At 48.5% G+C, this 27,389-nt stretch overlaps 2 protein-coding genes, 14 non-coding genes and 3 pseudogenes across 16 annotated transcripts; 17 read left to right on the forward strand and 2 right to left on the reverse strand.

Annotated features, from left to right (window-relative positions):
- Positions 1–665: 665 nt before the first annotated feature.
- LOC125748877 (uncharacterized) lies at positions 666–4,607 on the reverse strand. Its single transcript, XM_049025540.1, has 6 exons — positions 4,519–4,607; positions 4,095–4,431; positions 3,327–3,951; positions 3,030–3,218; positions 2,482–2,939; positions 666–2,126 (listed from the first exon to the last, which is right to left on the reverse strand). The coding sequence occupies exons 1-6, from the start codon at positions 4,605–4,607 to the stop codon at positions 858–860; spliced, it is 2,967 nt and encodes a 988-aa protein (XP_048881497.1). The 3' UTR covers positions 666–857.
- A 3,343-nt stretch (positions 4,608–7,950) lies between these two features.
- LOC125749951 (U1 spliceosomal RNA) lies at positions 7,951–8,128 on the forward strand (annotated as a pseudogene).
- A 522-nt stretch (positions 8,129–8,650) lies between these two features.
- On the forward strand, positions 8,651–8,814 carry LOC125749776 (U1 spliceosomal RNA). Its single transcript, XR_007400070.1, has one exon. It is a non-coding gene; the product is annotated as a U1 spliceosomal RNA (small nuclear RNA).
- Positions 8,815–9,336: 522 nt separating this feature from the next.
- LOC125749777 (U1 spliceosomal RNA) lies at positions 9,337–9,500 on the forward strand. The gene has a single exon (XR_007400071.1). It is a non-coding gene; the product is annotated as a U1 spliceosomal RNA (small nuclear RNA).
- A 522-nt stretch (positions 9,501–10,022) lies between these two features.
- LOC125749779 (U1 spliceosomal RNA) lies at positions 10,023–10,186 on the forward strand. The gene has a single exon (XR_007400072.1). It is a non-coding gene; the product is annotated as a U1 spliceosomal RNA (small nuclear RNA).
- Positions 10,187–10,708: 522 nt separating this feature from the next.
- Positions 10,709–10,872, forward strand: LOC125749780 (U1 spliceosomal RNA). Its single transcript, XR_007400073.1, has one exon. It is a non-coding gene; the product is annotated as a U1 spliceosomal RNA (small nuclear RNA).
- A 522-nt stretch (positions 10,873–11,394) lies between these two features.
- LOC125749782 (U1 spliceosomal RNA) lies at positions 11,395–11,558 on the forward strand. The gene has a single exon (XR_007400075.1). It is a non-coding gene; the product is annotated as a U1 spliceosomal RNA (small nuclear RNA).
- A 522-nt stretch (positions 11,559–12,080) lies between these two features.
- LOC125749863 (U1 spliceosomal RNA) lies at positions 12,081–12,244 on the forward strand. The gene has a single exon (XR_007400152.1). It is a non-coding gene; the product is annotated as a U1 spliceosomal RNA (small nuclear RNA).
- A 522-nt stretch (positions 12,245–12,766) lies between these two features.
- Positions 12,767–12,930, forward strand: LOC125749783 (U1 spliceosomal RNA). Its single transcript, XR_007400076.1, has one exon. It is a non-coding gene; the product is annotated as a U1 spliceosomal RNA (small nuclear RNA).
- A 522-nt stretch (positions 12,931–13,452) lies between these two features.
- LOC125749883 (U1 spliceosomal RNA) lies at positions 13,453–13,616 on the forward strand. The gene has a single exon (XR_007400171.1). It is a non-coding gene; the product is annotated as a U1 spliceosomal RNA (small nuclear RNA).
- Positions 13,617–14,138: 522 nt separating this feature from the next.
- Positions 14,139–14,268, forward strand: LOC125749949 (U1 spliceosomal RNA; annotated as a pseudogene).
- Positions 14,269–15,696: 1,428 nt separating this feature from the next.
- Positions 15,697–19,719, reverse strand: LOC125748878 (uncharacterized). The gene is made up of 6 exons (XM_049025542.1): positions 19,631–19,719; positions 19,207–19,543; positions 18,439–19,063; positions 18,142–18,330; positions 17,594–18,051; positions 15,697–17,234 (listed from the first exon to the last, which is right to left on the reverse strand). The coding sequence occupies exons 1-6, from the start codon at positions 19,717–19,719 to the stop codon at positions 15,966–15,968; spliced, it is 2,967 nt and encodes a 988-aa protein (XP_048881499.1). The 3' UTR covers positions 15,697–15,965.
- A 3,343-nt stretch (positions 19,720–23,062) lies between these two features.
- On the forward strand, positions 23,063–23,240 carry LOC125749952 (U1 spliceosomal RNA; annotated as a pseudogene).
- A 522-nt stretch (positions 23,241–23,762) lies between these two features.
- On the forward strand, positions 23,763–23,926 carry LOC125749784 (U1 spliceosomal RNA). Its single transcript, XR_007400077.1, has one exon. It is a non-coding gene; the product is annotated as a U1 spliceosomal RNA (small nuclear RNA).
- A 522-nt stretch (positions 23,927–24,448) lies between these two features.
- LOC125749785 (U1 spliceosomal RNA) lies at positions 24,449–24,612 on the forward strand. Its single transcript, XR_007400078.1, has one exon. It is a non-coding gene; the product is annotated as a U1 spliceosomal RNA (small nuclear RNA).
- Positions 24,613–25,134: 522 nt separating this feature from the next.
- LOC125749786 (U1 spliceosomal RNA) lies at positions 25,135–25,298 on the forward strand. The gene has a single exon (XR_007400079.1). It is a non-coding gene; the product is annotated as a U1 spliceosomal RNA (small nuclear RNA).
- A 522-nt stretch (positions 25,299–25,820) lies between these two features.
- On the forward strand, positions 25,821–25,984 carry LOC125749787 (U1 spliceosomal RNA). Its single transcript, XR_007400080.1, has one exon. It is a non-coding gene; the product is annotated as a U1 spliceosomal RNA (small nuclear RNA).
- Positions 25,985–26,506: 522 nt separating this feature from the next.
- LOC125749928 (U1 spliceosomal RNA) lies at positions 26,507–26,670 on the forward strand. Its single transcript, XR_007400216.1, has one exon. It is a non-coding gene; the product is annotated as a U1 spliceosomal RNA (small nuclear RNA).
- Positions 26,671–27,192: 522 nt separating this feature from the next.
- Positions 27,193–27,356, forward strand: LOC125749925 (U1 spliceosomal RNA). The gene has a single exon (XR_007400213.1). It is a non-coding gene; the product is annotated as a U1 spliceosomal RNA (small nuclear RNA).
- Positions 27,357–27,389: the final 33 nt, after the last annotated feature.

The following is a 27,389-nucleotide window of genomic DNA, read 5'->3' on the forward strand; positions in this document are numbered from 1 at the left end:
GTACCATGGATGAGAATTCACAAAGTGCAGAGATCAATAATTGCAGCAATGCTCTCACATGTTACAACTGATGATTTATAGCAGCATTGTACCATGGATGAGAATTCACAAAGTGCAGAGATCAATAATTGCAGCAATGCTCTCACATGTTACAACTGATGATTTATAGCAGCATTGTACCATGGATGAGAATTCACAAAGTGCAGAGATCAATAATTGCAGCAATGCTCTCACATGTTACAACTGATGATTTATAGCAGCATTGTACCATGGATGAGAATTCACAAAGTGCAGAGATCAATAATTGCAGCAATGCTCTCACATGTTACAACTGATGATTTATAGCAGCATTGTACCATGGATGAGAATTCACAAAGTGCAGAGATCAATAATTGCAGCAATGCTCTCACATGTTACAACTGATGATTTATAGCAGCATTGTACCATGGATGAGAATTCACAAAGTGCAGAGATCAATAATTGCAGCAATGCTCTCACATGTTACAACTGATGATTTATAGCAGCATTGTACCATGGATGAGAATTCACAAAGTGCAGAGATCAATAATTGCAGCAATGCTCTCACATGTTACAACTGATGATTTATAGCAGCATTGTACCATGGATGAGAATTCACAAAGTGCAGAGATCAATAATTGCAGCAATGTTATAATGTTGTTAATGCTCTTACATGTTACACTGATGATTTATAGCAGCATTGTACCAAGTAATAACACCACAACACTACAGTTAAGGGAATTAATAAAAAACACGGAGCATGGTTTAAACAACTATTTTACATTCAACTATTTACATTTGCCGATCCCCAAGGAGAGAAGAGGAGCTACACCTCATTCCTAAAAGTCATCCACAACAGACATAAAGTGTTCGTAGCTATCATACACTCTGCTGCTTAGACCTTTAGATGGAGACATCATTTTTACTGGACAGAAACTCTTTTTTTTGTATTTCTTGTGTCCCTGGGTCGGTTGGCGGCAGAGTGTACAAACGGGGAGATTTTGCACCCGTGATAATTTCTCTCCAATACCTGAGGGAGCTTCCTTCAGTTTACGCTTATACAGCGTAGCTCTCGCCCAGGCTGAAGGACTGTCAGTGCTGTAGAATGTGCTTTCAGAAGCGGGCATCATGGGCAAAGATGGATAGGATGAGATGGGCAGACCAACAATCGCAGGAGCTGACTGACTCGCAAGCATTGTGGGCTGTGTGGAGGGGCCAGCAATCAGAGGGGCTGATGCACTGGCGAGCATCATGGGCTGTGTGGAGGGACCAGCAATCGCAGGGGCTGCTGCAGATGCAGAGAGGGAGGTCAAGGGCCTGGTGATGGTAGAAGTGGGCGGGGTTTTCCTCAGCGGTGCCGACAGTGGTGGTTGAGGCCGGGAGAGTGGCATCACCACATCTGTCCTTCCCTTTAACACCTTTGTGCCTGCCGTGCTGGGTGTGGGCACATATTCCATCCGGGGGTAGTCTGGTGCAGGGAGGACCGCTGGCTGGTGTGGTGCCGGAGGTAGGTCAACGGATGAGATGGAGGTGGTCTTTGTGACGGTCAACGGCTGTTTTGTTGCCCGCATGTTGAGGAGCCTCTCTTGGCGCCGAATGAAGTCCCGCACGGTCTTTGTGTTAATCTTTGGCAGAGGAATGCCAGCCTTGCAGAGGACTGGATCCTCCACCAAAATCCGGTGCTGGATTCGCTGGTACGCCTTTACGATGAAGGTCTTCTCAGGGCTGGTGCGAGACCCTTGAGGTGAGTGCAACCACAACAGTTTCACCAGCGTGTACATCAGTCTGTTGTGCTGCGCGCTGATGTCGTGTTGGGCTGGAGCGTACCGCTTGGCCATCTTCACCCGCTGTACTACTGCAGCCTCGAAGGGGTCATCTCTTTTCGTGCGGCAGTAGAGGGTGTTGCCCCAGTGTGATCTGTACAGCTGGTTAAATCGCTGTGGATGCTTGTCATGCTCTTCCATGACATTCCAGGCTTCAAGGACCCTGTTCCGCTGCTCTGTGCTGAGTGACAGCTTGTCGTCTAGCAAGCCAATCTCCACCAACACAGAGCAGAACCTTTCCAGCTTTTGAAAGCCAGGAAGAGGATTTGGGCTGCAGGCGTCCTCCTTTAAAAAAAACAAAAGACATACGAATGTGGTAAATACATGTGGTGCCGTCAACCCCAAAATTTCTCATACCCATACCGCATTTCGATTTGAACTAACTTTTCAGGTTTCCTCTGGCTGGAAATTGCATAAATATGTCACCACAAAGTAAGTAAGACATTATTCTTGAGACATAAATGGAACAAAGTAAATAAATAAATAAATATATATATATATATATATATATATATATATATGGATCCATACATATAGAATAATGTATTACTCTGTGGACTTGAACCGTAAGTTAAATATATAAACTTTCTGCGGTAACAATTGTGCTGTATTTCAATCTAGGAGATACGCAGTTACTCACAAAGGCCGGAGGATAGACAGTGGAAGTTTCATCGCTGGTGAGTGTGATGCGGGCGAGGACAGCATCCGGAACATCGTCCTGTGGGTCCACATCGCTCTCGTACGCCTCGTCTGGATCAGGCCGCCCGGGCTGAACCACCTCCTCCTCCGGACCAGGTCCATCATCGACAATGCCGCTAAGGGAAAATGTGCCCGATAGACCTGTGCTCTGGCTGAACAGGTACTCTAACCCAAGCAGCTCGTCGGAAGGGACATCAGCAGGGGTCCGGAAGTTCTCTTCCACGGTCTCACCAAACAGCTGCTGACAGCGGGTGTTGAGGCGGTCAATCAGCGGCGCAGAGTAGGTCCTGTGGCGCCGTCCTCTGCCACCAAACACGGCATCTGAGCTCCTGTCAGAGTTCCACCGCGCAATGCCGCTTAGCAGGTAAACCTGATAGGGCCGCGCTGCGCAGTGAGGACCTGCACATCACAATAAAATGTATAAAGGTGTTGGAATAACAACAGGACCATGGTTCATTTGTTAGAAGTGATCAGACTACACGTTCATACCTGGAATCATCTGCGGCAGAGCTTTGTGGAATCCTTCCAGGCTGTTGCTTCCACGCAGACATTTATAATAGGGCACATCCACATTGTTGATGGATGTGTTACGTGCAACCCTATACATGCTCATGTCTGGTGGATCCTGGATGCACTCCAGATGCCGCTGCTGCTCCGCCCAGATCTCATCAATGGCCTCTGTAAATGTATACAATGTAAATGTGTGAAATAGATACATCCCATGTTTTATGTTTCACTTTTCACGCTACTGGTATTTGTGATGTAATAGCTTCTTTTTTTTCATACCTGGTGTTTTGAAGAGGCTCACTCCATTCTCATCCAGACCGGCGGGACCTTTAAGCTCCTCGATGGCCAGCTGGATGAGCTGGAACGTTTCCTGAGCCCCGAGTGTGACCCTCCGCACGTGATGCTTCAGCTGCTCCCTGGGAATGTAGAGCCGCACCACATCCTCGTCCGACACGGACTTCAGCGCTGCCGGGTCCTTGGCTCTGACCGCCTTGATGAGCAGCTCCAAGTCCGTGCGGTTGTACGCCAGCACTGCCCCAGCTACGGCAGACTTGAAAATGGCGTACTTGCAGTGCGACTCTGATCGGATGGCTGCGTCAAACCGGTGGATCCAATGGAAAATGTCCAGACGCACAACCATCCCATTGTCCACCCAAGGCTGGAACATGGTTTCCAACGCTGTCGGTCCCTTTTCACGGCAACACCCACGGTCCACATAGAGAATTTTGGGGACGGGTTGATCCGCCAGCCGAAACCTTTCCATGACACCGTGGCACATCGGCTGCAGCTCCTTTGCGGACTCCTCACAAGTGAGAACAAAGGAAACTATTTGAGAATGCTCGTTTCCTATGCTGGTGAACCATTCGGCTGAGCCATGACCTTCGCCGGACAGCTTCTTCACCACCTACAAGTTTGAATAAAGGGATAATCGCTGTTAGACTTTAAGTATAGGTGATTGTTTTATGTGAAAATCATTGAATAAAAATTAGAAAACGTTCTGCAATGTTTTTTTTTTTTTCAATTTTATCATTTAGGAAGTTTACATACTTTCTTGGTGGAATCCATTTTCAGCACAGTGCCAAAAGTGGAGAGGATCTGGCTCCGGTAGTCCCGCACATTGTCGGCCTCGGCCAGCAGGAAGGCGTGGCGCAAGAGACGCGCAGAGGGGATCTCTCTCTGAGGAGGTGGTGCCTTGAACGTCTGCTTCAATGCAGAGACGATCCCTCCGGGTGCCACTAAAGCCATAAGGAGCGTGGTGTAGAGGTCCTTGCATCGAAGGTACTCTTCCACGTGATTCTCCTCTATCTGCCGCCACACCTTGACCATGGTGTTTCCTTCTGTCCGGTCCCTCAGGAGACGCACGACATTCCTGTCCACACCGCGCCTGTAAGCAGAGGCACCGTCAGTATTTTTAAAGGTTTTTAAACAGACAAACACACACTCACACACACAGAATGTGCTGTACACTCACTTGGCGGTAAGAATGGCAGGGAACAGAGCTTGATGAGCCTCGCTGAGTTGGGATAAAATAGCAGGATCCCATGCGAGCCACCGACCCATGGTGCCACCTTCTCCCCTCCTGGCCGCCTTCGTACACGGTCCACAACACAGGACCTCCGTCAGCATTGTGTACCAGCTGGATACATCGCAGATGTGACGTACCTGAAGTGCATAAAACAGGGGCATATGATGCACTGTGCTCCTATTTGTATGTTTAAATAAACAGTAATAAACATTCCACTTTATTACTGAATTAAGTGAATTAATACCCGGTGGTGAAAGCCAGACTTGTAGAGGTGAACATTCTGTCCTGCTCCCACACACGCTTCACCTCGGGGACACTTCAGGGAGCATCTCCACACCCCAACAGGACGCCACACAAAGACGCGGCTGCGGAAGAAGGGGTCCGGGTTTGGCAGAGAACCCCTGACGTAGCCAGGACACTCTGGTGGGTGAAACCACATGCGGTCTGGTCTCATCACCCGTCGCCTCTTCAGGTGTCCAGTGTGGTCTCTGTAGGTTTGGACGGGCGTGAACATCCCTCTTTCGGTGTCCTCTTTGAGCCAGGAAATGTCGGCTGATGGGATGCCGTTGGGGTTTTCCCACAGACGCACCCAGCCCTCCAGCTTAACCTGGGACATAGCAACAGAATATTACTTTAATACACATTTATGCAAAGAGTTGTACTTGTATAGTTATACATGCCCACACAGCATATCACTGCAGAGTGATGCACATTCTCTTTACCATCTGTTTGCATGTATATGAATATCGCTTACAGGGGATTCGCTTTGAGATGACTCCACAGAAGAGGTGCTGGGCAGAGGCTCCTTGGTGGGTGAAGACTGCTGGGTAGAGAAAGTGGAAGAGGCCTTGGCGGAGGACAATGTCTGGGTGGAGCAGGTTGCCTTGGACGCTTTGGTGGAAGAGCGTGAGGTGGATGAAGACGGGACACTGGAAGAGGCCTGGATGGAGGAGGGCATCTTGGCAGGGGAGGATGCCTGTGGGGTGGAGAGCGCCTGGACGGTGGAAGACGCCTGGCAGGAGGATGCCTCGTGCTTCTGCGTCTTGGACCTGCCCAGTTCTGAAAATCACAAAGAAAGATTTTCAGTGCACCCAGCCGAATAATTTCATATTTTGAAAGATGTCTGAGGTAGACATTAACCGTGTCCGCCAAACAATTACCTCCTTCCAAATCCATCACCGCTGAAAAAGCAGAGTCATCCAGCCACGTGGGGTCTTGGCTAGTGGAGCTCAATTCCTGGTAAAAAAAAAATTTAAACAAATCAATAAGCTGTTGTTGACTGTGCGTTAAGTAATCAACAATGCAAATGAGCAGTAATTGCAACAATTTACATTTACAAGCACGTGCTGCAACTTACTTGGTCCTTCCTGTCGTTGATGTATTTTCTAAATCTCTTCATTGTCACACTCGTTATATGTGTGACAGGTGTATGTAGCCACCTGCTCGCCGAACTGTAGGCCTTCCGGATAAGCTCACTCTGCTCACTGCTGAAACTCTCTGGCCTGTCCTTCAGCCTGGAGTGCTGCCGGTAGAGCTCCCCACATCTCCCGAAAGCTATGGTCTTCAAAGCCTTTCTGACCATATATACACTGGTCGATGTTTGCCTCCAGGAGAATTGGACACTTGCGGGAAGCTCTCTGCATACTCCGCCAGACAGTCTTTAATCCAGTGGTTCTGGATTGCGGCTGTCCTGCGAGGGTTTGCCGCCTCCTCTCTGTGCTTGTCAATGACACTGCAATCACAAGCAACATGGCGTTATAATTACTGGCAAAAAAACTCTGCAAAAAAGCAACATGACATGGAGGAGAACTGCTCTCAGCAGCTAAATAAAATGACACTTAAGCGTAAATGAAAATAAAGATGAATGCGGTTTCATATATATAATATACTTACTACTTCATGTAGCCCACGTCATTTGCCACAAGCCAGCAGAACGGTGCATGTTCATACTGGCCAAACGGCATGACCAGCTTCCCCAGGCACTGCTGGCGGGATGGTGCGGAAATCCCTCCAGCACAGAGGAGTTTTTCGGCATGGTGGAGGGCAGTGGCCTGGTGCAGCAGCTCACTGGGGGGTCTGGGGAAGGTCATCTTCTTCTCCTTGTACATACGGGCTTCTTTGGTTGCCACAAGTACGGCCTGTTGGCGACCTGCCACAGCGCTGGGGTTCACAACCCGGATTGCTGGTGCTGCCATCTTTAGTTTACCTGGAATGTAGTTTGAAATGTACTGATGACGTCGCAATCTCTAAAATTTTGCTTTTTTGTTTTATAAAAAGTTTACACCGCCAACACCAACAGTACTGTACTCTACATTTCGCATACATTGTATGTAAATGACATTTGTGGTGTTCAGATCCGCCAGACCCGGTAACAATGCAGCAAGCATTCCAATCATACCGATCATTTACATCACGATCAACCATGAATACTCTCATGGTACATGGTACCATGGCACATTGACAGCAGTTTAAAAGTGTGACATTCCATCCTCAGAAACGAACACGTACGTGATATTAAGGATATACTACTTACACTAACAAATACTAGCTCCAGAAATATTCCCGCTTAATACAAAGCCATTTTTTTGCCTTTACATTAACAAGCTTACAAATACACTAACAAATACTAGCTCCAGAAATATTCCCGCTTAATACAAAGCCATTTTTTTGCCTTTACATTAACAAGCTTACAAATACACTAACAAAGACTATCTCCAGAAATATTCCTGCAAAATATACTTTGCCGTCATCTCGCAAATAACCAAGGAGTTACTGTATATTGCGAGCACTTGTCTTACACATGTATTACCAAAGTAATTATTTCTGATGCTTTTTTCGGCACCGAAAAATGCGTTTACATGGCATTTAATAAGATTATAAAATCCGACGCTGCTCTGCCATTTATTCCGTCAAATGCAGTGCTGTGTGTACAGTTTATTCTGCGCATCCCGCTTATTTAATCTTTAGAGGTTAAAGGGGTTCTGGTGTTATTGTATAAACTATATAAACTATTATTCTCTGCTCTACTGGTTTTTTTTTTTTCCTGCGGATTCTTGCGTTTACATGGCATTTGAGTGACCGACCATCATAATTATTGACGGAAAAGTTAACTGTAATCAGTTTACACTTACCGTAGGTAAATCTTGAAATTCACAGGAAGAAGATCGTCGTGCAGAAACTCTTTGCTTTCTTCAGCAAGTTGAAAACGCCGCCGCTCAAGCAGAAGTAGTTGCTCAGTAAATGAAATTATTGTAGGATATCACGATCATTTATTAGCGGCGATCAAATTCCGAGGGGAATGTCACGTCCAATCAGATTGGTGGGCGGGAGCTAGAGAATGCCGCATCGCTGATAGGTAGTCTACAGTCAAATTCTGCCAGACGATTGGCAGTCTACAGTCGGCTAAGCCAATCGGATGGCCAAACTGTCTACAGTCAGTCTACAGTCACCGTAGACTTTCCTCTACCGTAGACTCGACTCCTGCGAATTCCCCAAATGTGGGAATCTCGACTGCATAATTTCTGGTAGTGGGGGACTGCGTTCGCGCTCTCCCCTGTATTTCAGGTGTTTAACGAAAGAGGAGTTCCGTTGCAAATGCGACGGAAGAGAGTCGCGTCTGACGCAAACTAGCGTGAAAAGAAATGCGCGCAGTCTGTTGCCTGCGCCAAGTGTTTGCGAGTGGTTCCTTAGGTGAACTTCATTCGAGCAAGCCTGCGGTAGGCTGAGCGCCATGTCTGATGAAGCTGCATGCATCTCCAGGTGCCTTTGTTACTGAATGGAATGCGATTGTTGGATGAGCAGGCGACAACATGAAAATGTAAGCGTGCTGAGGCTCACAGATTCATATCAAAGGGTAAACGGTCTCATTCTTCTTTCTTTGAAAAATCATTTGCTGTATTGCGAGCAGACTGCTCCTAGGCCAAGGCTGAGCTACGAGAGCAGTCTTACCTGGCCCAGAGCCATATGCGACAGCGCAGAGGATTATGGGAGTTAATCCGGCCCCACCTTAACTTTCCCACTGCGACTCAGAGTAGGCAGGCGAGTAGCACAACAGGGTCACATGACCCTCATCCAACTCATACTTACCTGGCAGGGGAGATACCATGATCACGAAGGTGGTTCACCCAGGGCGAGGCATAGCCATTGCACTGCGGCTGTGCTGACCCCTGCGAATTCCCCAAATGTGGGAATCTCGACTGCATAATTTCTGGTAGTGGGGGACTGCGTTCGCGCTCTCCCCTGTGTTTCAGGTATTTAACGAAAGAGGAGTTCCGTTGCAAATGCGACGGAAGAGAGTCGCATCTGACGCAAACTAGCGTGAAAAGAAATGCGCGCAGTCTGTTGCCTGCGCCAAGTGTTTGCGAGTGGTTCCTTAGGTGAACTTCATTCGAGCAAGCCTGCGGTAGGCTGAGCGCCATGTCTGATGAAGCTGCATGCATCTCCAGGTGCCTTTGTTACTGAATGGAATGCGATTGTTGGATGAGCAGGCGACAACATGAAAATGTAAGCGTGCTGAGGCTCACAGATTCATATCAAAGGGTAAACGGTCTCATTCTTCTTTCTTTGAAAAATCATTTGCTGTATTGCGAGCAGACTGCTCCTAGGCCAAGGCTGAGCTACGAGAGCAGTCTTACCTGGCCCAGAGCCATATGCGACAGCGCAGAGGATTATGGGAGTTAATCCGGCCCCACCTTAACTTTCCCACTGCGACTCAGAGTAGGCAGGCGAGTAGCACAACAGGGTCACATGACCCTCATCCAACTCATACTTACCTGGCAGGGGAGATACCATGATCACGAAGGTGGTTCACCCAGGGCGAGGCATAGCCATTGCACTGCGGCTGTGCTGACCCCTGCGAATTCCCCAAATGTGGGAATCTCGACTGCATAATTTCTGGTAGTGGGGGACTGCGTTCGCGCTCTCCCCTGTATTTCAGGTGTTTAACGAAAGAGGAGTTCCGTTGCAAATGCGACGGAAGAGAGTCGCATCTGACGCAAACTAGCGTGAAAAGAAATGCGCGCAGTCTGTTGCCTGCGCCAAGTGTTTGCGAGTGGTTCCTTAGGTGAACTTCATTCGAGCAAGCCTGCGGTAGGCTGAGCGCCATGTCTGATGAGGCTGCATGCATCTCCAGGTGCCTTTGTTACTGAATGGAATGCGATTGTTGGATGAGCAGGCGACAACATGAAAATGTAAGCGTGCTGAGGCTCACAGATTCATATCAAAGGGTAAACGGTCTCATTCTTCTTTCTTTGAAAAATCATTTGCTGTATTGCGAGCAGACTGCTCCTAGGCCAAGGCTGAGCTACGAGAGCAGTCTTACCTGGCCCAGAGCCATATGCGACAGCGCAGAGGATTATGGGAGTTAATCCGGCCCCACCTTAACTTTCCCACTGCGACTCAGAGTAGGCAGGCGAGTAGCACAACAGGGTCACATGACCCTCATCCAACTCATACTTACCTGGCAGGGGAGATACCATGATCACGAAGGTGGTTCACCCAGGGCGAGGCATAGCCATTGCACTGCGGCTGTGCTGACCCCTGCGAATTCCCCAAATGTGGGAATCTCGACTGCATAATTTCTGGTAGTGGGGGACTGCGTTCGCGCTCTCCCCTGTATTTCAGGTGTTTAACGAAAGAGGAGTTCCGTTGCAAATGCGACGGAAGAGAGTCGCATCTGACGCAAACTAGCGTGAAAAGAAATGCGCGCAGTCTGTTGCCTGCGCCAAGTGTTTGCGAGTGGTTCCTTAGGTGAACTTCATTCGAGCAAGCCTGCGGTAGGCTGAGCGCCATGTCTGATGAGGCTGCATGCATCTCCAGGTGCCTTTGTTACTGAATGGAATGCGATTGTTGGATGAGCAGGCGACAACATGAAAATGTAAGCGTGCTGAGGCTCACAGATTCATATCAAAGGGTAAACGGTCTCATTCTTCTTTCTTTGAAAAATCATTTGCTGTATTGCGAGCAGACTGCTCCTAGGCCAAGGCTGAGCTACGAGAGCAGTCTTACCTGGCCCAGAGCCATATGCGACAGCGCAGAGGATTATGGGAGTTAATCCGGCCCCACCTTAACTTTCCCACTGCGACTCAGAGTAGGCAGGCGAGTAGCACAACAGGGTCACATGACCCTCATCCAACTCATACTTACCTGGCAGGGGAGATACCATGATCACGAAGGTGGTTCACCCAGGGCGAGGCATAGCCATTGCACTGCGGCTGTGCTGACCCCTGCGAATTCCCCAAATGTGGGAATCTCGACTGCATAATTTCTGGTAGTGGGGGACTGCGTTCGCGCTCTCCCCTGTATTTCAGGTGTTTAACGAAAGAGGAGTTCCGTTGCAAATGCGACGGAAGAGAGTCGCATCTGACGCAAACTAGCGTGAAAAGAAATGCGCGCAGTCTGTTGCCTGCGCCAAGTGTTTGCGAGTGGTTCCTTAGGTGAACTTCATTCGAGCAAGCCTGCGGTAGGCTGAGCGCCATGTCTGATGAAGCTGCATGCATCTCCAGGTGCCTTTGTTACTGAATGGAATGCGATTGTTGGATGAGCAGGCGACAACATGAAAATGTAAGCGTGCTGAGGCTCACAGATTCATATCAAAGGGTAAACGGTCTCATTCTTCTTTCTTTGAAAAATCATTTGCTGTATTGCGAGCAGACTGCTCCTAGGCCAAGGCTGAGCTACGAGAGCAGTCTTACCTGGCCCAGAGCCATATGCGACAGCGCAGAGGATTATGGGAGTTAATCCGGCCCCACCTTAACTTTCCCACTGCGACTCAGAGTAGGCAGGCGAGTAGCACAACAGGGTCACATGACCCTCATCCAACTCATACTTACCTGGCAGGGGAGATACCATGATCACGAAGGTGGTTCACCCAGGGCGAGGCATAGCCATTGCACTGCGGCTGTGCTGACCCCTGCGAATTCCCCAAATGTGGGAATCTCGACTGCATAATTTCTGGTAGTGGGGGACTGCGTTCGCGCTCTCCCCTGTATTTCAGGTGTTTAACGAAAGAGGAGTTCCGTTGCAAATGCGACGGAAGAGAGTCGCGTCTGACGCAAACTAGCGTGAAAAGAAATGCGCGCAGTCTGTTGCCTGCGCCAAGTGTTTGCGAGTGGTTCCTTAGGTGAACTTCATTCGAGCAAGCCTGCGGTAGGCTGAGCGCCATGTCTGATGAAGCTGCATGCATCTCCAGGTGCCTTTGTTACTGAATGGAATGCGATTGTTGGATGAGCAGGCGACAACATGAAAATGTAAGCGTGCTGAGGCTCACAGATTCATATCAAAGGGTAAACGGTCTCATTCTTCTTTCTTTGAAAAATCATTTGCTGTATTGCGAGCAGACTACTCCTAGGCCAAGGCTGAGCTACGAGAGCAGTCTTACCTGGCCCAGAGCCATATGCGACAGCGCAGAGGATTATGGGAGTTAATCCGGCCCCACCTTAACTTTCCCACTGCGACTCAGAGTAGGCAGGCGAGTAGCACAACAGGGTCACATGACCCTCATCCAACTCATACTTACCTGGCAGGGGAGATACCATGATCACGAAGGTGGTTCACCCAGGGCGAGGCATAGCCATTGCATTGCGGCTGTGCTGACCCCTGCGAATTCCCCAAATGTGGGAATCTCGACTGCATAATTTCTGGTAGTGGGGGACTGCGTTCGCGCTCTCCCCTGTATTTCAGGTGTTTAACGAAAGAGGAGTTCCGTTGCAAATGCGACGGAAGAGAGTCGCGTCTGACGCAAACTAGCGTGAAAAGAAATGCGCGCAGTCTGTTGCCTGCGCCAAGTGTTTGCGAGTGGTTCCTTAGGTGAACTTCATTCGAGCAAGCCTGCGGTAGGCTGAGCGCCATGTCTGATGAAGCTGCATGCATCTCCAGGTGCCTTTGTTACTGAATGGAATGCGATTGTTGGATGAGCAGGCGACAACATGAAAATGTAAGCGTGCTGAGGCTCACAGATTCATATCAAAGGGTAAACTTTCTCATTCTTCTTTCTTTGAAAAATCATTTGCTGTATTGCGAGCAGACTGCTCCTAGGCCAAGGCTGAGCTACGAGAGCAGTCTTACCTGGCCCAGAGCCATATGCGACAACGCAGAGGATTATGGGAGTTAATCCGGCCCCACCTTAACTTTCCCACTGCGACTCAGAGTAGGCAGGCGAGTAGCACAACAGGGTCACATGACCCTCATCCAACTCATACTTACCTGGCAGGGGAGATACCATGATCACGAAGGTGGTTCACCCAGGGCGAGGCATAGCCATTGCACTGCGGCTGTGCTGACCCCTGCGAATTCCCCAAATGTGGGAATCTCGACTGCATAATTTCTGGTAGTGGGGGACTGCGTTCGCGCTCTCCCCTGTATTTCAGGTGTTTAACGAAAGAGGAGTTCCGTTGCAAATGCGACGGAAGAGAGTCGCGTCTGACGCAAACTAGCGTGAAAAGAAATGCGCGCAGTCTGTTGCCTGCGCCAAGTGTTTGCGAGTGGTTCCTTAGGTGAACTTCATTCGAACAAGCCTGCGGTAGGCTGAGCGCCATGTCTGATGAAGCTGCATGCATCTCCAGGTGCCTTTGTTACTGAATGGAATGCGATTGTTGGATGAGCAGGCGACAACATGAAAATGTAAGCGTGCTGAGGCTCACAGATTCATATCAAAGGGTAAACGGTCTCATTCTTCTTTCTTTGAAAAATCATTTGCTGTATTGCGAGCAGACTGCTCCTAGGCCAAGGCTGAGCTACAAGAGCAGTCTTACCTGGCCCAGAGCCATATGCGACAGCGCAGAGGATTATGGGAGTTAATCCGGCCCCACCTTAACTTTCCCACTGCGACTCAGAGTAGGCAGGCGAGTAGCACAACAGGGTCACATGACCCTCATCCAACTCATACTTACCTGGCAGGGGAGATACCATGATCACGAAGGTGGTTCACCCAGGGCGAGGCATAGCCATTGCACTGCGGCTGTGCTGACCCCTGCGAATTCCCCAAATGTGGGAATCTCGACTGCATAATTTCTGGTAGTGGGGGACTGCGTTCGCGCTCTCCTCTGTATTTCAGGTGTTTAACGAAAGAGGAGTTCCGTTGCAAATGCGACGGAAGAGAGTCGCGTCTGACGCAAACTAGCGTGAAAAGAAATGCGCGCAGTCTGTTGCCTGCGCCAAGTGTTTGCGAGTGGTTCCTTAGGTGAACTTCATTCGAGCAAGCCTGCGGTAGGCTGAGCGCCATGTCTGATGAAGCTGCATGCATCTCCAGGTGCCTTTGTTACTGAATGGAATGCGATTGTTGGATGAGCAGGCGACAACATGAAAATGTAAGCGTGCTGAGGCTCACAGATTCATATCAAAGGGTAAACGGTCTCATTCTTCTTTCTTTGAAAAATCATTTGCTGTATTGCGAGCAGACTGCTCCTAGGCCAAGGCTGAGCTACGAGAGCAGTCTTACCTGGCCCAGAACCATATGCGACAGCGCAGAGGATTATGGGAGTTAATCCGGCCCCACCTTAACTTTCCCACTGCGACTCAGAGTAGGCAGGCGAGTAGCACAACAGGGTCACATGACCCTCATCCAACTCATACTTACCTGGCAGGGGAGATACCATGATCACGAAGGTGGTTCACCCAGGGCGAGGCATAGCCATTGCACTGCGGCTGTGCTGACCCCTGCGAATGGGGGTGCGCCGTACGGTATCGCATTTCATAAGCGATATGATTGGTGGGGGGTCTACGGATGATAATGGGCGTGTATGCTTAGAGAAAATGGGCGTGTTTAGTTTTAGGATGTCTGGAATAATTATCGCCTTGGTTTCTGGTTATTCATTCCAATTCGTAAATGATGATGGGCGTGTCGGTTTGAGGATGTCTGGAATAATTATCGCCTTGGTTTCTGGTTATTCATTCCAATTCATAAATGATGATGGGCGTGTCGGTTTGAGGATGTCTAGAATAATTATCGCCTTGGTTTCTGGTTATTCATTCTTTCTAGCATTTCTGCATTAATAGTATGTTTTATCATACACTTGGCACTCTCTGGATCTGAAATCTCTGCTACTGTTTTTTGGTAGTAATTACTTAAGTAAAGGTAATTAAAGTATATAATTTATTTTTATATATGTATATGTATATATGTGTATATATGTAAATAAACTTTATGTCATGCATTATCTGTTGATAAAGCTGAACTATTAACAAACTTTAATTGACATGTGTCACTCCTGTTACTTGTGACTGTTTTCTTTGTGTTTTCAACAGAGAATTATGAGGCAGCGACGGGGGCAAACCAAAGGACTACCAGGAATACACATGGCCAAGGTTGAGCAGCATCTGGTTGAGTGTTCTCTTGCAAGAAACTTTTGTATGATTTGGTAAAGTGCTTTCTAATACACAGTAACTCTGGTGTCGTTCTTAAACGATGTTGTCAAATAAAGCATGCTTTATTGTTATTTATTGACATTGTGTGGGCGCAAAATCGCAGTAATAAAGTTCAGCACTGAAGTAAAAAAAAAATTACTCTTTATTGACCAACACATTGATGACAGCAGCATTGTACCATGGATGAGAATTCACAAAGTGCAGAGATCAATAATTGCAGCAATGCTCTCACATGTTACAACTGATGATTTATAGCAGCATTGTACCATGGATGAGAATTCACAAAGTGCAGAGATCAATAATTGCAGCAATGCTCTCACATGTTACAACTGATGATTTATAGCAGCATTGTACCATGGATGAGAATTCACAAAGTGCAGAGATCAATAATTGCAGCAATGCTCTCACATGTTACAACTGATGATTTATAGCAGCATTGTACCATGGATGAGAATTCACAAAGTGCAGAGATCAATAATTGCAGCAATGCTCTCACATGTTACAACTGATGATTTATAGCAGCATTGTACCATGGATGAGAATTCACAAAGTGCAGAGATCAATAATTGCAGCAATGCTCTCACATGTTACAACTGATGATTTATAGCAGCATTGTACCATGGATGAGAATTCACAAAGTGCAGAGATCAATAATTGCAGCAATGCTCTCACATGTTACAACTGATGATTTATAGCAGCATTGTACCATGGATGAGAATTCACAAAGTGCAGAGATCAATAATTGCAGCAATGCTCTCACATGTTACAACTGATGATTTATAGCAGCATTGTACCATGGATGAGAATTCACAAAGTGCAGAGATCAATAATTGCAGCAATGTTATAATGTTGTTAATGCTCTTACATGTTACACTGATGATTTATAGCAGCATTGTACCAAGTAATAACACCACAACACTACAGTTAAGGGAATTAATAAAAAACACGGAGCATGGTTTAAACAACTATTTTACATTCAACTATTTACATTTGCCGATCCCCAAGGAGAGAAGAGGAGCTACACCTCATTCCTAAAAGTCATCCACAACAGACATAAAGTGTTCGTAGCTATCATACACTCTGCTGCTTAGACCTTTAGATGGAGACATCATTTTTACTGGACAGAAACTCTTTTTTTTGTATTTCTTGTGTCCCTGGGTCGGTTGGCGGCAGAGTGTACAAACGGGGAGATTTTGCACCCGTGATAATTTCTCTCCAATACCTGAGGGAGCTTCCTTCAGTTTACGCTTATACAGCGTAGCTCTCGCCCAGGCTGAAGGACTGTCAGTGCTGTAGAATGTGCTTTCAGAAGCGGGCATCATGGGCAAAGATGGATAGGATGAGATGGGCAGACCAACAATCGCAGGAGCTGACTGACTCGCAAGCATTGTGGGCTGTGTGGAGGGGCCAGCAATCAGAGGGGCTGATGCACTGGCGAGCATCATGGGCTGTGTGGAGGGACCAGCAATCGCAGGGGCTGCTGCAGATGCAGAGAGGGAGGTCAAGGGCCTGGTGATGGTAGAAGTGGGCGGGGTTTTCCTCAGCGGTGCCGACAGTGGTGGTTGAGGCCGGGAGAGTGGCATCACCACATCTGTCCTTCCCTTTAACACCTTTGTGCCTGCCGTGCTGGGTGTGGGCACATATTCCATCCGGGGGTAGTCTGGTGCAGGGAGGACCGCTGGCTGGTGTGGTGCCGGAGGTAGGTCAACGGATGAGATGGAGGTGGTCTTTGTGACGGTCAACGGCTGTTTTGTTGCCCGCATGTTGAGGAGCCTCTCTTGGCGCCGAATGAAGTCCCGCACGGTCTTTGTGTTAATCTTTGGCAGAGGAATGCCAGCCTTGCAGAGGACTGGATCCTCCACCAAAATCCGGTGCTGGATTCGCTGGTACGCCTTTACGATGAAGGTCTTCTCAGGGCTGGTGCGAGACCCTTGAGGTGAGTGCAACCACAACAGTTTCACCAGCGTGTACATCAGTCTGTTGTGCTGCGCGCTGATGTCGTGTTGGGCTGGAGCGTACCGCTTGGCCATCTTCACCCGCTGTACTACTGCAGCCTCGAAGGGGTCATCTCTTTTCGTGCGGCAGTAGAGGGTGTTGCCCCAGTGTGATCTGTACAGCTGGTTAAATCGCTGTGGATGCTTGTCATGCTCTTCCATGACATTCCAGGCTTCAAGGACCCTGTTCCGCTGCTCTGTGCTGAGTGACAGCTTGTCGTCTAGCAAGCCAATCTCCACCAACACAGAGCAGAACCTTTCCAGCTTTTGAAAGCCAGGAAGAGGATTTGGGCTGCAGGCGTCCTCCTTTAAAAAAAACAAAAGACATACGAATGTGGTAAATACATGTGGTGCCGTCAACCCCAAAATTTCTCATACCCATACCGCATTTCGATTTGAACTAACTTTTCAGGTTTCCTCTGGCTGGAAATTGCATAAATATGTCACCACAAAGTAAGTAAGACATTATTCTTGAGACATAAATGGAACAAAGTAAATAAATAAATAAATATATATATATATATATATATATATATATATATATATGGATCCATACATATAGAATAATGTATTACTCTGTGGACTTGAACCGTAAGTTAAATATATAAACTTTCTGCGGTAACAATTGTGCTGTATTTCAATCTAGGAGATACGCAGTTACTCACAAAGGCCGGAGGATAGACAGTGGAAGTTTCATCGCTGGTGAGTGTGATGCGGGCGAGGACAGCATCCGGAACATCGTCCTGTGGGTCCACATCGCTCTCGTACGCCTCGTCTGGATCAGGCCGCCCGGGCTGAACCACCTCCTCCTCCGGACCAGGTCCATCATCGACAATGCCGCTAAGGGAAAATGTGCCCGATAGACCTGTGCTCTGGCTGAACAGGTACTCTAACCCAAGCAGCTCGTCGGAAGGGACATCAGCAGGGGTCCGGAAGTTCTCTTCCACGGTCTCACCAAACAGCTGCTGACAGCGGGTGTTGAGGCGGTCAATCAGCGGCGCAGAGTAGGTCCTGTGGCGCCGTCCTCTGCCACCAAACACGGCATCTGAGCTCCTGTCAGAGTTCCACCGCGCAATGCCGCTTAGCAGGTAAACCTGATAGGGCCGCGCTGCGCAGTGAGGACCTGCACATCACAATAAAATGTATAAAGGTGTTGGAATAACAACAGGACCATGGTTCATTTGTTAGAAGTGATCAGACTACACGTTCATACCTGGAATCATCTGCGGCAGAGCTTTGTGGAATCCTTCCAGGCTGTTGCTTCCACGCAGACATTTATAATAGGGCACATCCACATTGTTGATGGATGTGTTACGTGCAACCCTATACATGCTCATGTCTGGTGGATCCTGGATGCACTCCAGATGCCGCTGCTGCTCCGCCCAGATCTCATCAATGGCCTCTGTAAATGTATACAATGTAAATGTGTGAAATAGATACATCCCATGTTTTATGTTTCACTTTTCACGCTACTGGTATTTGTGATGTAATAGCTTCTTTTTTTTCATACCTGGTGTTTTGAAGAGGCTCACTCCATTCTCATCCAGACCGGCGGGACCTTTAAGCTCCTCGATGGCCAGCTGGATGAGCTGGAACGTTTCCTGAGCCCCGAGTGTGACCCTCCGCACGTGATGCTTCAGCTGCTCCCTGGGAATGTAGAGCCGCACCACATCCTCGTCCGACACGGACTTCAGCGCTGCCGGGTCCTTGGCTCTGACCGCCTTGATGAGCAGCTCCAAGTCCGTGCGGTTGTACGCCAGCACTGCCCCAGCTACGGCAGACTTGAAAATGGCGTACTTGCAGTGCGACTCTGATCGGATGGCTGCGTCAAACCGGTGGATCCAATGGAAAATGTCCAGACGCACAACCATCCCATTGTCCACCCAAGGCTGGAACATGGTTTCCAACGCTGTCGGTCCCTTTTCACGGCAACACCCACGGTCCACATAGAGAATTTTGGGGACGGGTTGATCCGCCAGCCGAAACCTTTCCATGACACCGTGGCACATCGGCTGCAGCTCCTTTGCGGACTCCTCACAAGTGAGAACAAAGGAAACTATTTGAGAATGCTCGTTTCCTATGCTGGTGAACCATTCGGCTGAGCCATGACCTTCGCCGGACAGCTTCTTCACCACCTACAAGTTTGAATAAAGGGATAATCGCTGTTAGACTTTAAGTATAGGTGATTGTTTTATGTGAAAATCATTGAATAAAAATTAGAAAACGTTCTGCAATGTTTTTTTTTTTTTCAATTTTATCATTTAGGAAGTTTACATACTTTCTTGGTGGAATCCATTTTCAGCACAGTGCCAAAAGTGGAGAGGATCTGGCTCCGGTAGTCCCGCACATTGTCGGCCTCGGCCAGCAGGAAGGCGTGGCGCAAGAGACGCGCAGAGGGGATCTCTCTCTGAGGAGGTGGTGCCTTGAACGTCTGCTTCAATGCAGAGACGATCCCTCCGGGTGCCACTAAAGCCATAAGGAGCGTGGTGTAGAGGTCCTTGCATCGAAGGTACTCTTCCACGTGATTCTCCTCTATCTGCCGCCACACCTTGACCATGGTGTTTCCTTCTGTCCGGTCCCTCAGGAGACGCACGACATTCCTGTCCACACCGCGCCTGTAAGCAGAGGCACCGTCAGTATTTTTAAAGGTTTTTAAACAGACAAACACACACTCACACACACAGAATGTGCTGTACACTCACTTGGTGGTAAGAATGGCAGGGAACAGAGCTTGATGAGCCTCGCTGAGTTGGGATAAAATAGCAGGATCCCATGCGAGCCACCGACCCATGGTGCCACCTTCTCCCCTCCTGGCCGCCTTCGTACACGGTCCACAACACAGGACCTCCGTCAGCATTGTGTACCAGCTGGATACATCGCAGATGTGACGTACCTGAAGTGCATAAAACAGGGGCATATGATGCACTGTGCTCCTATTTGTATGTTTAAATAAACAGTAATAAACATTCCACTTTATTACTGAATTAAGTGAATTAATACCCGGTGGTGAAAGCCAGACTTGTAGAGGTGAACATTCTGTCCTGCTCCCACACACGCTTCACCTCGGGGACACTTCAGGGAGCATCTCCACACCCCAACAGGACGCCACACAAAGACGCGGCTGCGGAAGAAGGGGTCCGGGTTTGGCAGAGAACCCCTGACGTAGCCAGGACACTCTGGTGGGTGAAACCACATGCGGTCTGGTCTCATCACCCGTCGCCTCTTCAGGTGTCCAGTGTGGTCTCTGTAGGTTTGGACGGGCGTGAACATCCCTCTTTCGGTGTCCTCTTTGAGCCAGGAAATGTCGGCTGATGGGATGCCGTTGGGGTTTTCCCACAGACGCACCCAGCCCTCCAGCTTAACCTGGGACATAGCAACAGAATATTACTTTAATACACATTTATGCAAAGAGTTGTACTTGTATAGTTATACATGCCCACACAGCATATCACTGCAGAGTGATGCACATTCTCTTTACCATCTGTTTGCATGTATATGAATATCGCTTACAGGGGATTCGCTTTGAGATGACTCCACAGAAGAGGTGCTGGGCAGAGGCTCCTTGGTGGGTGAAGACTGCTGGGTAGAGAAAGTGGAAGAGGCCTTGGCGGAGGACAATGTCTGGGTGGAGCAGGTTGCCTTGGACGCTTTGGTGGAAGAGCGTGAGGTGGATGAAGACGGGACACTGGAAGAGGCCTGGATGGAGGAGGGCATCTTGGCAGGGGAGGATGCCTGTGGGGTGGAGAGCGCCTGGACGGTGGAAGACGCCTGGCAGGAGGATGCCTCGTGCTTCTGCGTCTTGGACCTGCCCAGTTCTGAAAATCACAAAGAAAGATTTTCAGTGCACCCAGCCGAATAATTTCATATTTTGAAAGATGTCTGAGGTAGACATTAACCGTGTCCGCCAAACAATTACCTCCTTCCAAATCCATCACCGCTGAAAAAGCAGAGTCATCCAGCCACGTGGGGTCTTGGCTAGTGGAGCTCAATTCCTGGTAAAAAAAAAATTTAAACAAATCAATAAGCTGTTGTTGACTGTGCGTTTCAAGTAATCAACAATGCAAATGAGCAGTAATTGCAACAATTTACATTTACAAGCACGTGCTGCAACTTACTTGGTCCTTCCTGTCGTTGATGTATTTTCTAAATCTCTTCATTGTCACACTCGTTATATGTGTGACAGGTGTATGTAGCCACCTGCTCGCCGAACTGTAGGCCTTCCGGATAAGCTCACTCTGCTCACTGCTGAAACTCTCTGGCCTGTCCTTCAGCCTGGAGTGCTGCCGGTAGAGCTCCCACATCTCCCGAAAGCTATGGTCTTCAAAGCCTTTCTGACCATATATACACTGGTCGATGTTTGCCTCCAGGAGAATTGACACTTGCGGGAAGCTCTCTGCATACTCCGCCAGACAGTCTTTAATCCAGTGGTTCTGGATTGCGGCTGTCCTGCGAGGGTTTGCCGCCTCCTCTCTGTGCTTGTCAATGACACTGCAATCACAAGCAACATGGCGTTATAATTACTGGCAAAAAAACTCTGCAAAAAAGCAACATGACATGGAGGAGAACTGCTCTCAGCAGCTAAATAAAATGACACTTAAGCGTAAATGAAAATAAAGATGAATGCGGTTTCATATATATAATATACTTACTACTTCATGTAGCCCACGTCATTTGCCACAAGCCAGCAGAACGGTGCATGTTCATACTGGCCAAACGGCATGACCAGCTTCCCCAGGCACTGCTGGCGGGATGGTGCGGAAATCCCTCCAGCACAGAGGAGTTTTTCGGCATGGTGGAGGGCAGTGGCCTGGTGCAGCAGCTCACTGGGGGGTCTGGGGAAGGTCATCTTCTTCTCCTTGTACATACGGGCTTCTTTGGTTGCCACAAGTACGGCCTGTTGGCGACCTGCCACAGCGCTGGGGTTCACAACCCGGATTGCTGGTGCTGCCATCTTTAGTTTACCTGGAATGTAGTTTGAAATGTACTGATGACGTCGCAATCTCTAAAATTTTGCTTTTTTGTTTTATAAAAAGTTTACACCGCCAACACCAACAGTACTGTACTCTACATTTCGCATACATTGTATGTAAATGACATTTGTGGTGTTCAGATCCGCCAGACCCGGTAACAATGCAGCAAGCATTCCAATCATACCGATCATTTACATCACGATCAACCATGAATACTCTCATGGTACATGGTACCATGGCACATTGACAGCAGTTTAAAAGTGTGACATTCCATCCTCAGAAACGAACACGTACGTGATATTAAGGATATACTACTTACACTAACAAATACTAGCTCCAGAAATATTCCCGCTTAATACAAAGCCATTTTTTTGCCTTTACATTAACAAGCTTACAAATACACTAACAAATACTAGCTCCAGAAATATTCCCGCTTAATACAAAGCCATTTTTTTGCCTTTACATTAACAAGCTTACAAATACACTAACAAAGACTATCTCCAGAAATATTCCTGCAAAATATACTTTGCCGTCATCTCGCAAATAACCAAGGAGTTACTGTATATTGCGAGCACTTGTCTTACACATGTATTACCAAAGTAATTATTTCTGATGCTTTTTTCGGCACCGAAAAATGCGTTTACATGGCATTTAATAAGATTATAAAATCCGACGCTGCTCTGCCATTTATTCCGTCAAATGCAGTGCTGTGTGTACAGTTTATTCTGCGCATCCCGCTTATTTAATCTTTAGAGGTTAAAGGGGTTCTGGTGTTATTGTATAAACTATATAAACTATTATTCTCTGCTCTACTGGTTTTTTTTTTTTCCTGCGGATTCTTGCGTTTACATGGCATTTGAGTGACCGACCATCATAATTATTGACGGAAAAGTTAACTGTAATCAGTTTACACTTACCGTAGGTAAATCTTGAAATTCACAGGAAGAAGATCGTCGTGCAGAAACTCTTTGCTTTCTTCAGCAAGTTGAAAACGCCGCCGCTCAAGCAGAAGTAGTTGCTCAGTAAATGAAATTATTGTAGGATATCACGATCATTTATTAGCGGCGATCAAATTCCGAGGGGAATGTCACGTCCAATCAGATTGGTGGGCGGGAGCTAGAGAATGCCGCATCGCTGATAGGTAGTCTACAGTCAAATTCTGCCAGACGATTGGCAGTCTACAGTCGGCTAAGCCAATCGGATGGCCAAACTGTCTACAGTCAGTCTACAGTCACCGTAGACTTTCCTCTACCGTAGACTCGACTCCTGCGAATTCCCCAAATGTGGGAATCTCGACTGCATAATTTCTGGTAGTGGGGGACTGCGTTCGCGCTCTCCCCTGTATTTCAGGTGTTTAACGAAAGAGGAGTTCCGTTGCAAATGCGACGGAAGAGAGTCGCGTCTGACGCAAACTAGCGTGAAAAGAAATGCGCGCAGTCTGTTGCCTGCGCCAAGTGTTTGCGAGTGGTTCCTTAGGTGAACTTCATTCGAGCAAGCCTGCGGTAGGCTGAGCGCCATGTCTGATGAAGCTGCATGCATCTCCAGGTGCCTTTGTTACTGAATGGAATGCGATTGTTGGATGAGCAGGCGACAACATGAAAATGTAAGCGTGCTGAGGCTCACAGATTCATATCAAAGGGTAAACGGTCTCATTCTTCTTTCTTTGAAAAATCATTTGCTGTATTGCGAGCAGACTGCTCCTAGGCCAAGGCTGAGCTACGAGAGCAGTCTTACCTGGCCCAGAGCCATATGCGACAGCGCAGAGGATTATGGGAGTTAATCCGGCCCCACCTTAACTTTCCCACTGCGACTCAGAGTAGGCAGGCGAGTAGCACAACAGGGTCACATGACCCTCATCCAACTCATACTTACCTGGCAGGGGAGATACCATGATCACGAAGGTGGTTCACCCAGGGCGAGGCATAGCCATTGCACTGCGGCTGTGCTGACCCCTGCGAATTCCCCAAATGTGGGAATCTCGACTGCATAATTTCTGGTAGTGGGGGACTGCGTTCGCGCTCTCCCCTGTGTTTCAGGTATTTAACGAAAGAGGAGTTCCGTTGCAAATGCGACAGAAGAGAGTCGCATCTGACGCAAACTAGCGTGAAAAGAAATGCGCGCAGTCTGTTGCCTGCGCCAAGTGTTTGCGAGTGGTTCCTTAGGTGAACTTCATTCGAGCAAGCCTGCGGTAGGCTGAGCGCCATGTCTGATGAAGCTGCATGCATCTCCAGGTGCCTTTGTTACTGAATGGAATGCGATTGTTGGATGAGCAGGCGACAACATGAAAATGTAAGCGTGCTGAGGCTCACAGATTCATATCAAAGGGTAAACGGTCTCATTCTTCTTTCTTTGAAAAATCATTTGCTGTATTGCGAGCAGACTGCTCCTAGGCCAAGGCTGAGCTACGAGAGCAGTCTTACCTGGCCCAGAGCCATATGCGACAGCGCAGAGGATTATGGGAGTTAATCCGGCCCCACCTTAACTTTCCCACTGCGACTCAGAGTAGGCAGGCGAGTAGCACAACAGGGTCACATGACCCTCATCCAACTCATACTTACCTGGCAGGGGAGATACCATGATCACGAAGGTGGTTCACCCAGGGCGAGGCATAGCCATTGCACTGCGGCTGTGCTGACCCCTGCGAATTCCCCAAATGTGGGAATCTCGACTGCATAATTTCTGGTAGTGGGGGACTGCGTTCGCGCTCTCCCCTGTATTTCAGGTGTTTAACGAAAGAGGAGTTCCGTTGCAAATGCGACGGAAGAGAGTCGCATCTGACGCAAACTAGCGTGAAAAGAAATGCGCGCAGTCTGTTGCCTGCGCCAAGTGTTTGCGAGTGGTTCCTTAGGTGAACTTCATTCGAGCAAGCCTGCGGTAGGCTGAGCGCCATGTCTGATGAGGCTGCATGCATCTCCAGGTGCCTTTGTTACTGAATGGAATGCGATTGTTGGATGAGCAGGCGACAACATGAAAATGTAAGCGTGCTGAGGCTCACAGATTCATATCAAAGGGTAAACGGTCTCATTCTTCTTTCTTTGAAAAATCATTTGCTGTATTGCGAGCAGACTGCTCCTAGGCCAAGGCTGAGCTACGAGAGCAGTCTTACCTGGCCCAGAGCCATATGCGACAGCGCAGAGGATTATGGGAGTTAATCCGGCCCCACCTTAACTTTCCCACTGCGACTCAGAGTAGGCAGGCGAGTAGCACAACAGGGTCACATGACCCTCATCCAACTCATACTTACCTGGCAGGGGAGATACCATGATCACGAAGGTGGTTCACCCAGGGCGAGGCATAGCCATTGCACTGCGGCTGTGCTGACCCCTGCGAATTCCCCAAATGTGGGAATCTCGACTGCATAATTTCTGGTAGTGGGGGACTGCGTTCGCGCTCTCCCCTGTATTTCAGGTGTTTAACGAAAGAGGAGTTCCGTTGCAAATGCGACGGAAGAGAGTCGCATCTGACGCAAACTAGCGTGAAAAGAAATGCGCGCAGTCTGTTGCCTGCGCCAAGTGTTTGCGAGTGGTTCCTTAGGTGAACTTCATTCGAGCAAGCCTGCGGTAGGCTGAGCGCCATGTCTGATGAAGCTGCATGCATCTCCAGGTGCCTTTGTTACTGAATGGAATGCGATTGTTGGATGAGCAGGCGACAACATGAAAATGTAAGCGTGCTGAGGCTCACAGATTCATATCAAAGGGTAAACGGTCTCATTCTTCTTTCTTTGAAAAATCATTTGCTGTATTGCGAGCAGACTGCTCCTAGGCCAAGGCTGAGCTACGAGAGCAGTCTTACCTGGCCCAGAGCCATATGCGACAGCGCAGAGGATTATGGGAGTTAATCCGGCCCCACCTTAACTTTCCCACTGCGACTCAGAGTAGGCAGGCGAGTAGCACAACAGGGTCACATGACCCTCATCCAACTCATACTTACCTGGCAGGGGAGATACCATGATCACGAAGGTGGTTCACCCAGGGCGAGGCATAGCCATTGCACTGCGGCTGTGCTGACCCCTGCGAATTCCCCAAATGTGGGAATCTCGACTGCATAATTTCTGGTAGTGGGGGACTGCGTTCGCGCTCTCCCCTGTATTTCAGGTATTTAACGAAAGAGGAGTTCCGTTGCAAATGCGACGGAAGAGAGTCGCATCTGACGCAAACTAGCGTGAAAAGAAATGCGCGCAGTCTGTTGCCTGCGCCAAGTGTTTGCGAGTGGTTCCTTAGGTGAACTTCATTCGAGCAAGCCTGCGGTAGGCTGAGCGCCATGTCTGATGAAGCTGCATGCATCTCCAGGTGCCTTTGTTACTGAATGGAATGCGATTGTTGGATGAGCAGGCGACAACATGAAAATGTAAGCGTGCTGAGGCTCACAGATTCATATCAAAGGGTAAACGGTCTCATTCTTCTTTCTTTGAAAAATCATTTGCTGTATTGCGAGCAGACTGCTCCTAGGCCAAGGCTGAGCTACGAGAGCAGTCTTACCTGGCCCAGAGCCATATGCGACAGCGCAGAGGATTATGGGAGTTAATCCGGCCCCACCTTAACTTTCCCACTGCGACTCAGAGTAGGCAGGCGAGTAGCACAACAGGGTCACATGACCCTCATCCAACTCATACTTACCTGGCAGGGGAGATACCATGATCACGAAGGTGGTTCACCCAGGGCGAGGCATAGCCATTGCACTGCGGCTGTGCTGACCCCTGCGAATTCTCCAAATGTGGGAATCTCGACTGCATAATTTCTGGTAGTGGGGGACTGCGTTCGTGCTCTCCCCTGTATTTCAGGTATTTAACGAAAGAGGAGTTCCGTTGCAAATGCGACGGAAGAGAGTCGCATCTGACGCAAACTAGCGTGAAAAGAAATGCGCGCAGTCTGTTGCCTGCGCCAAGTGTTTGCGAGTGGTTCCTTAGGTGAACTTCATTCGAGCAAGCCTGCGGTAGGCTGAGCGCCATGTCTGATGAAGCTGCATGCATCTCCAGGTGCCTTTGTTACTGAATGGAATGCGGTTGTTGGATGAGCAGGCGACAACATGAAAATGTAAGCGTGCTGAGGCTCACAGATTCATATCAAAGGGTAAACGGTCTCATTCTTCTTTCTTTGAAAAATCATTTGCTGTATTGCGAGCAGACTGCTCCTAGGCCAAGGCTGAGCTACGAGAGCAGTCTTACCTGGCCCAGAGCCATATGCGACAGCGCAGAGGATTATGGGAGTTAATCCGGCCCCACCTTAACTTTCCCACTGCGACTCAGAGTAGGCAGGCGAGTAGCACAACAGGGTCACATGACCCTCATCCAACTCATACTTACCTGGCAGGGGAGATACCATGATCACGAAGGTGGTTCACCCAGGGCGAGGCATAGCCATTGCACTGCGGCTGTGCTGACGCCTGCGAATTCCCCAAATGTGGGAATCTCGACTGCATAATTTCTGGTAGTGGGGGACTGCGTTCGCGCTCTCCCCTGTATTTCAGGTGTTTAACGAAAGAGGAGTTCCGT

The sequence above is a fragment of the Brienomyrus brachyistius genome, chromosome 9 (genome assembly GCF_023856365.1).
Source record: "Brienomyrus brachyistius isolate T26 chromosome 9, BBRACH_0.4, whole genome shotgun sequence".
Classification (NCBI taxonomy): domain Eukaryota; kingdom Metazoa; phylum Chordata; class Actinopteri; order Osteoglossiformes; family Mormyridae; genus Brienomyrus; species Brienomyrus brachyistius.

Excerpts from the sequence above, each read along its gene's own strand:
- LOC125748877 (XM_049025540.1), bottom strand. The coding sequence starts at position 4,607 with ATGGGTCGGTGGCTCGCATGGGATCCTGCTATTTTATCCCAACTCAGC. Across the intron at positions 3,952-4,094 it reads AAATGGATTCCACCAAGAAA|GTGGTGAAGAAGCTGTCCGG; the intron begins GTATGTAAACTT and ends TCAAACTTGTAG. Across the intron at positions 2,127-2,481 it reads CTGTCTATCCTCCGGCCTTT|GAGGACGCCTGCAGCCCAAA; the intron begins GTGAGTAACTGC and ends TTTTTTTTAAAG.
- LOC125748878 (XM_049025542.1), bottom strand. The coding sequence starts at position 19,719 with ATGGGTCGGTGGCTCGCATGGGATCCTGCTATTTTATCCCAACTCAGC. Across the intron at positions 18,331-18,438 it reads GAGCCTCTTCAAAACACCAG|AGGCCATTGATGAGATCTGG; the intron begins GTATGAAAAAAA and ends ATACATTTACAG. Across the intron at positions 17,235-17,593 it reads CTGTCTATCCTCCGGCCTTT|GAGGACGCCTGCAGCCCAAA; the intron begins GTGAGTAACTGC and ends TTTTTTTTAAAG.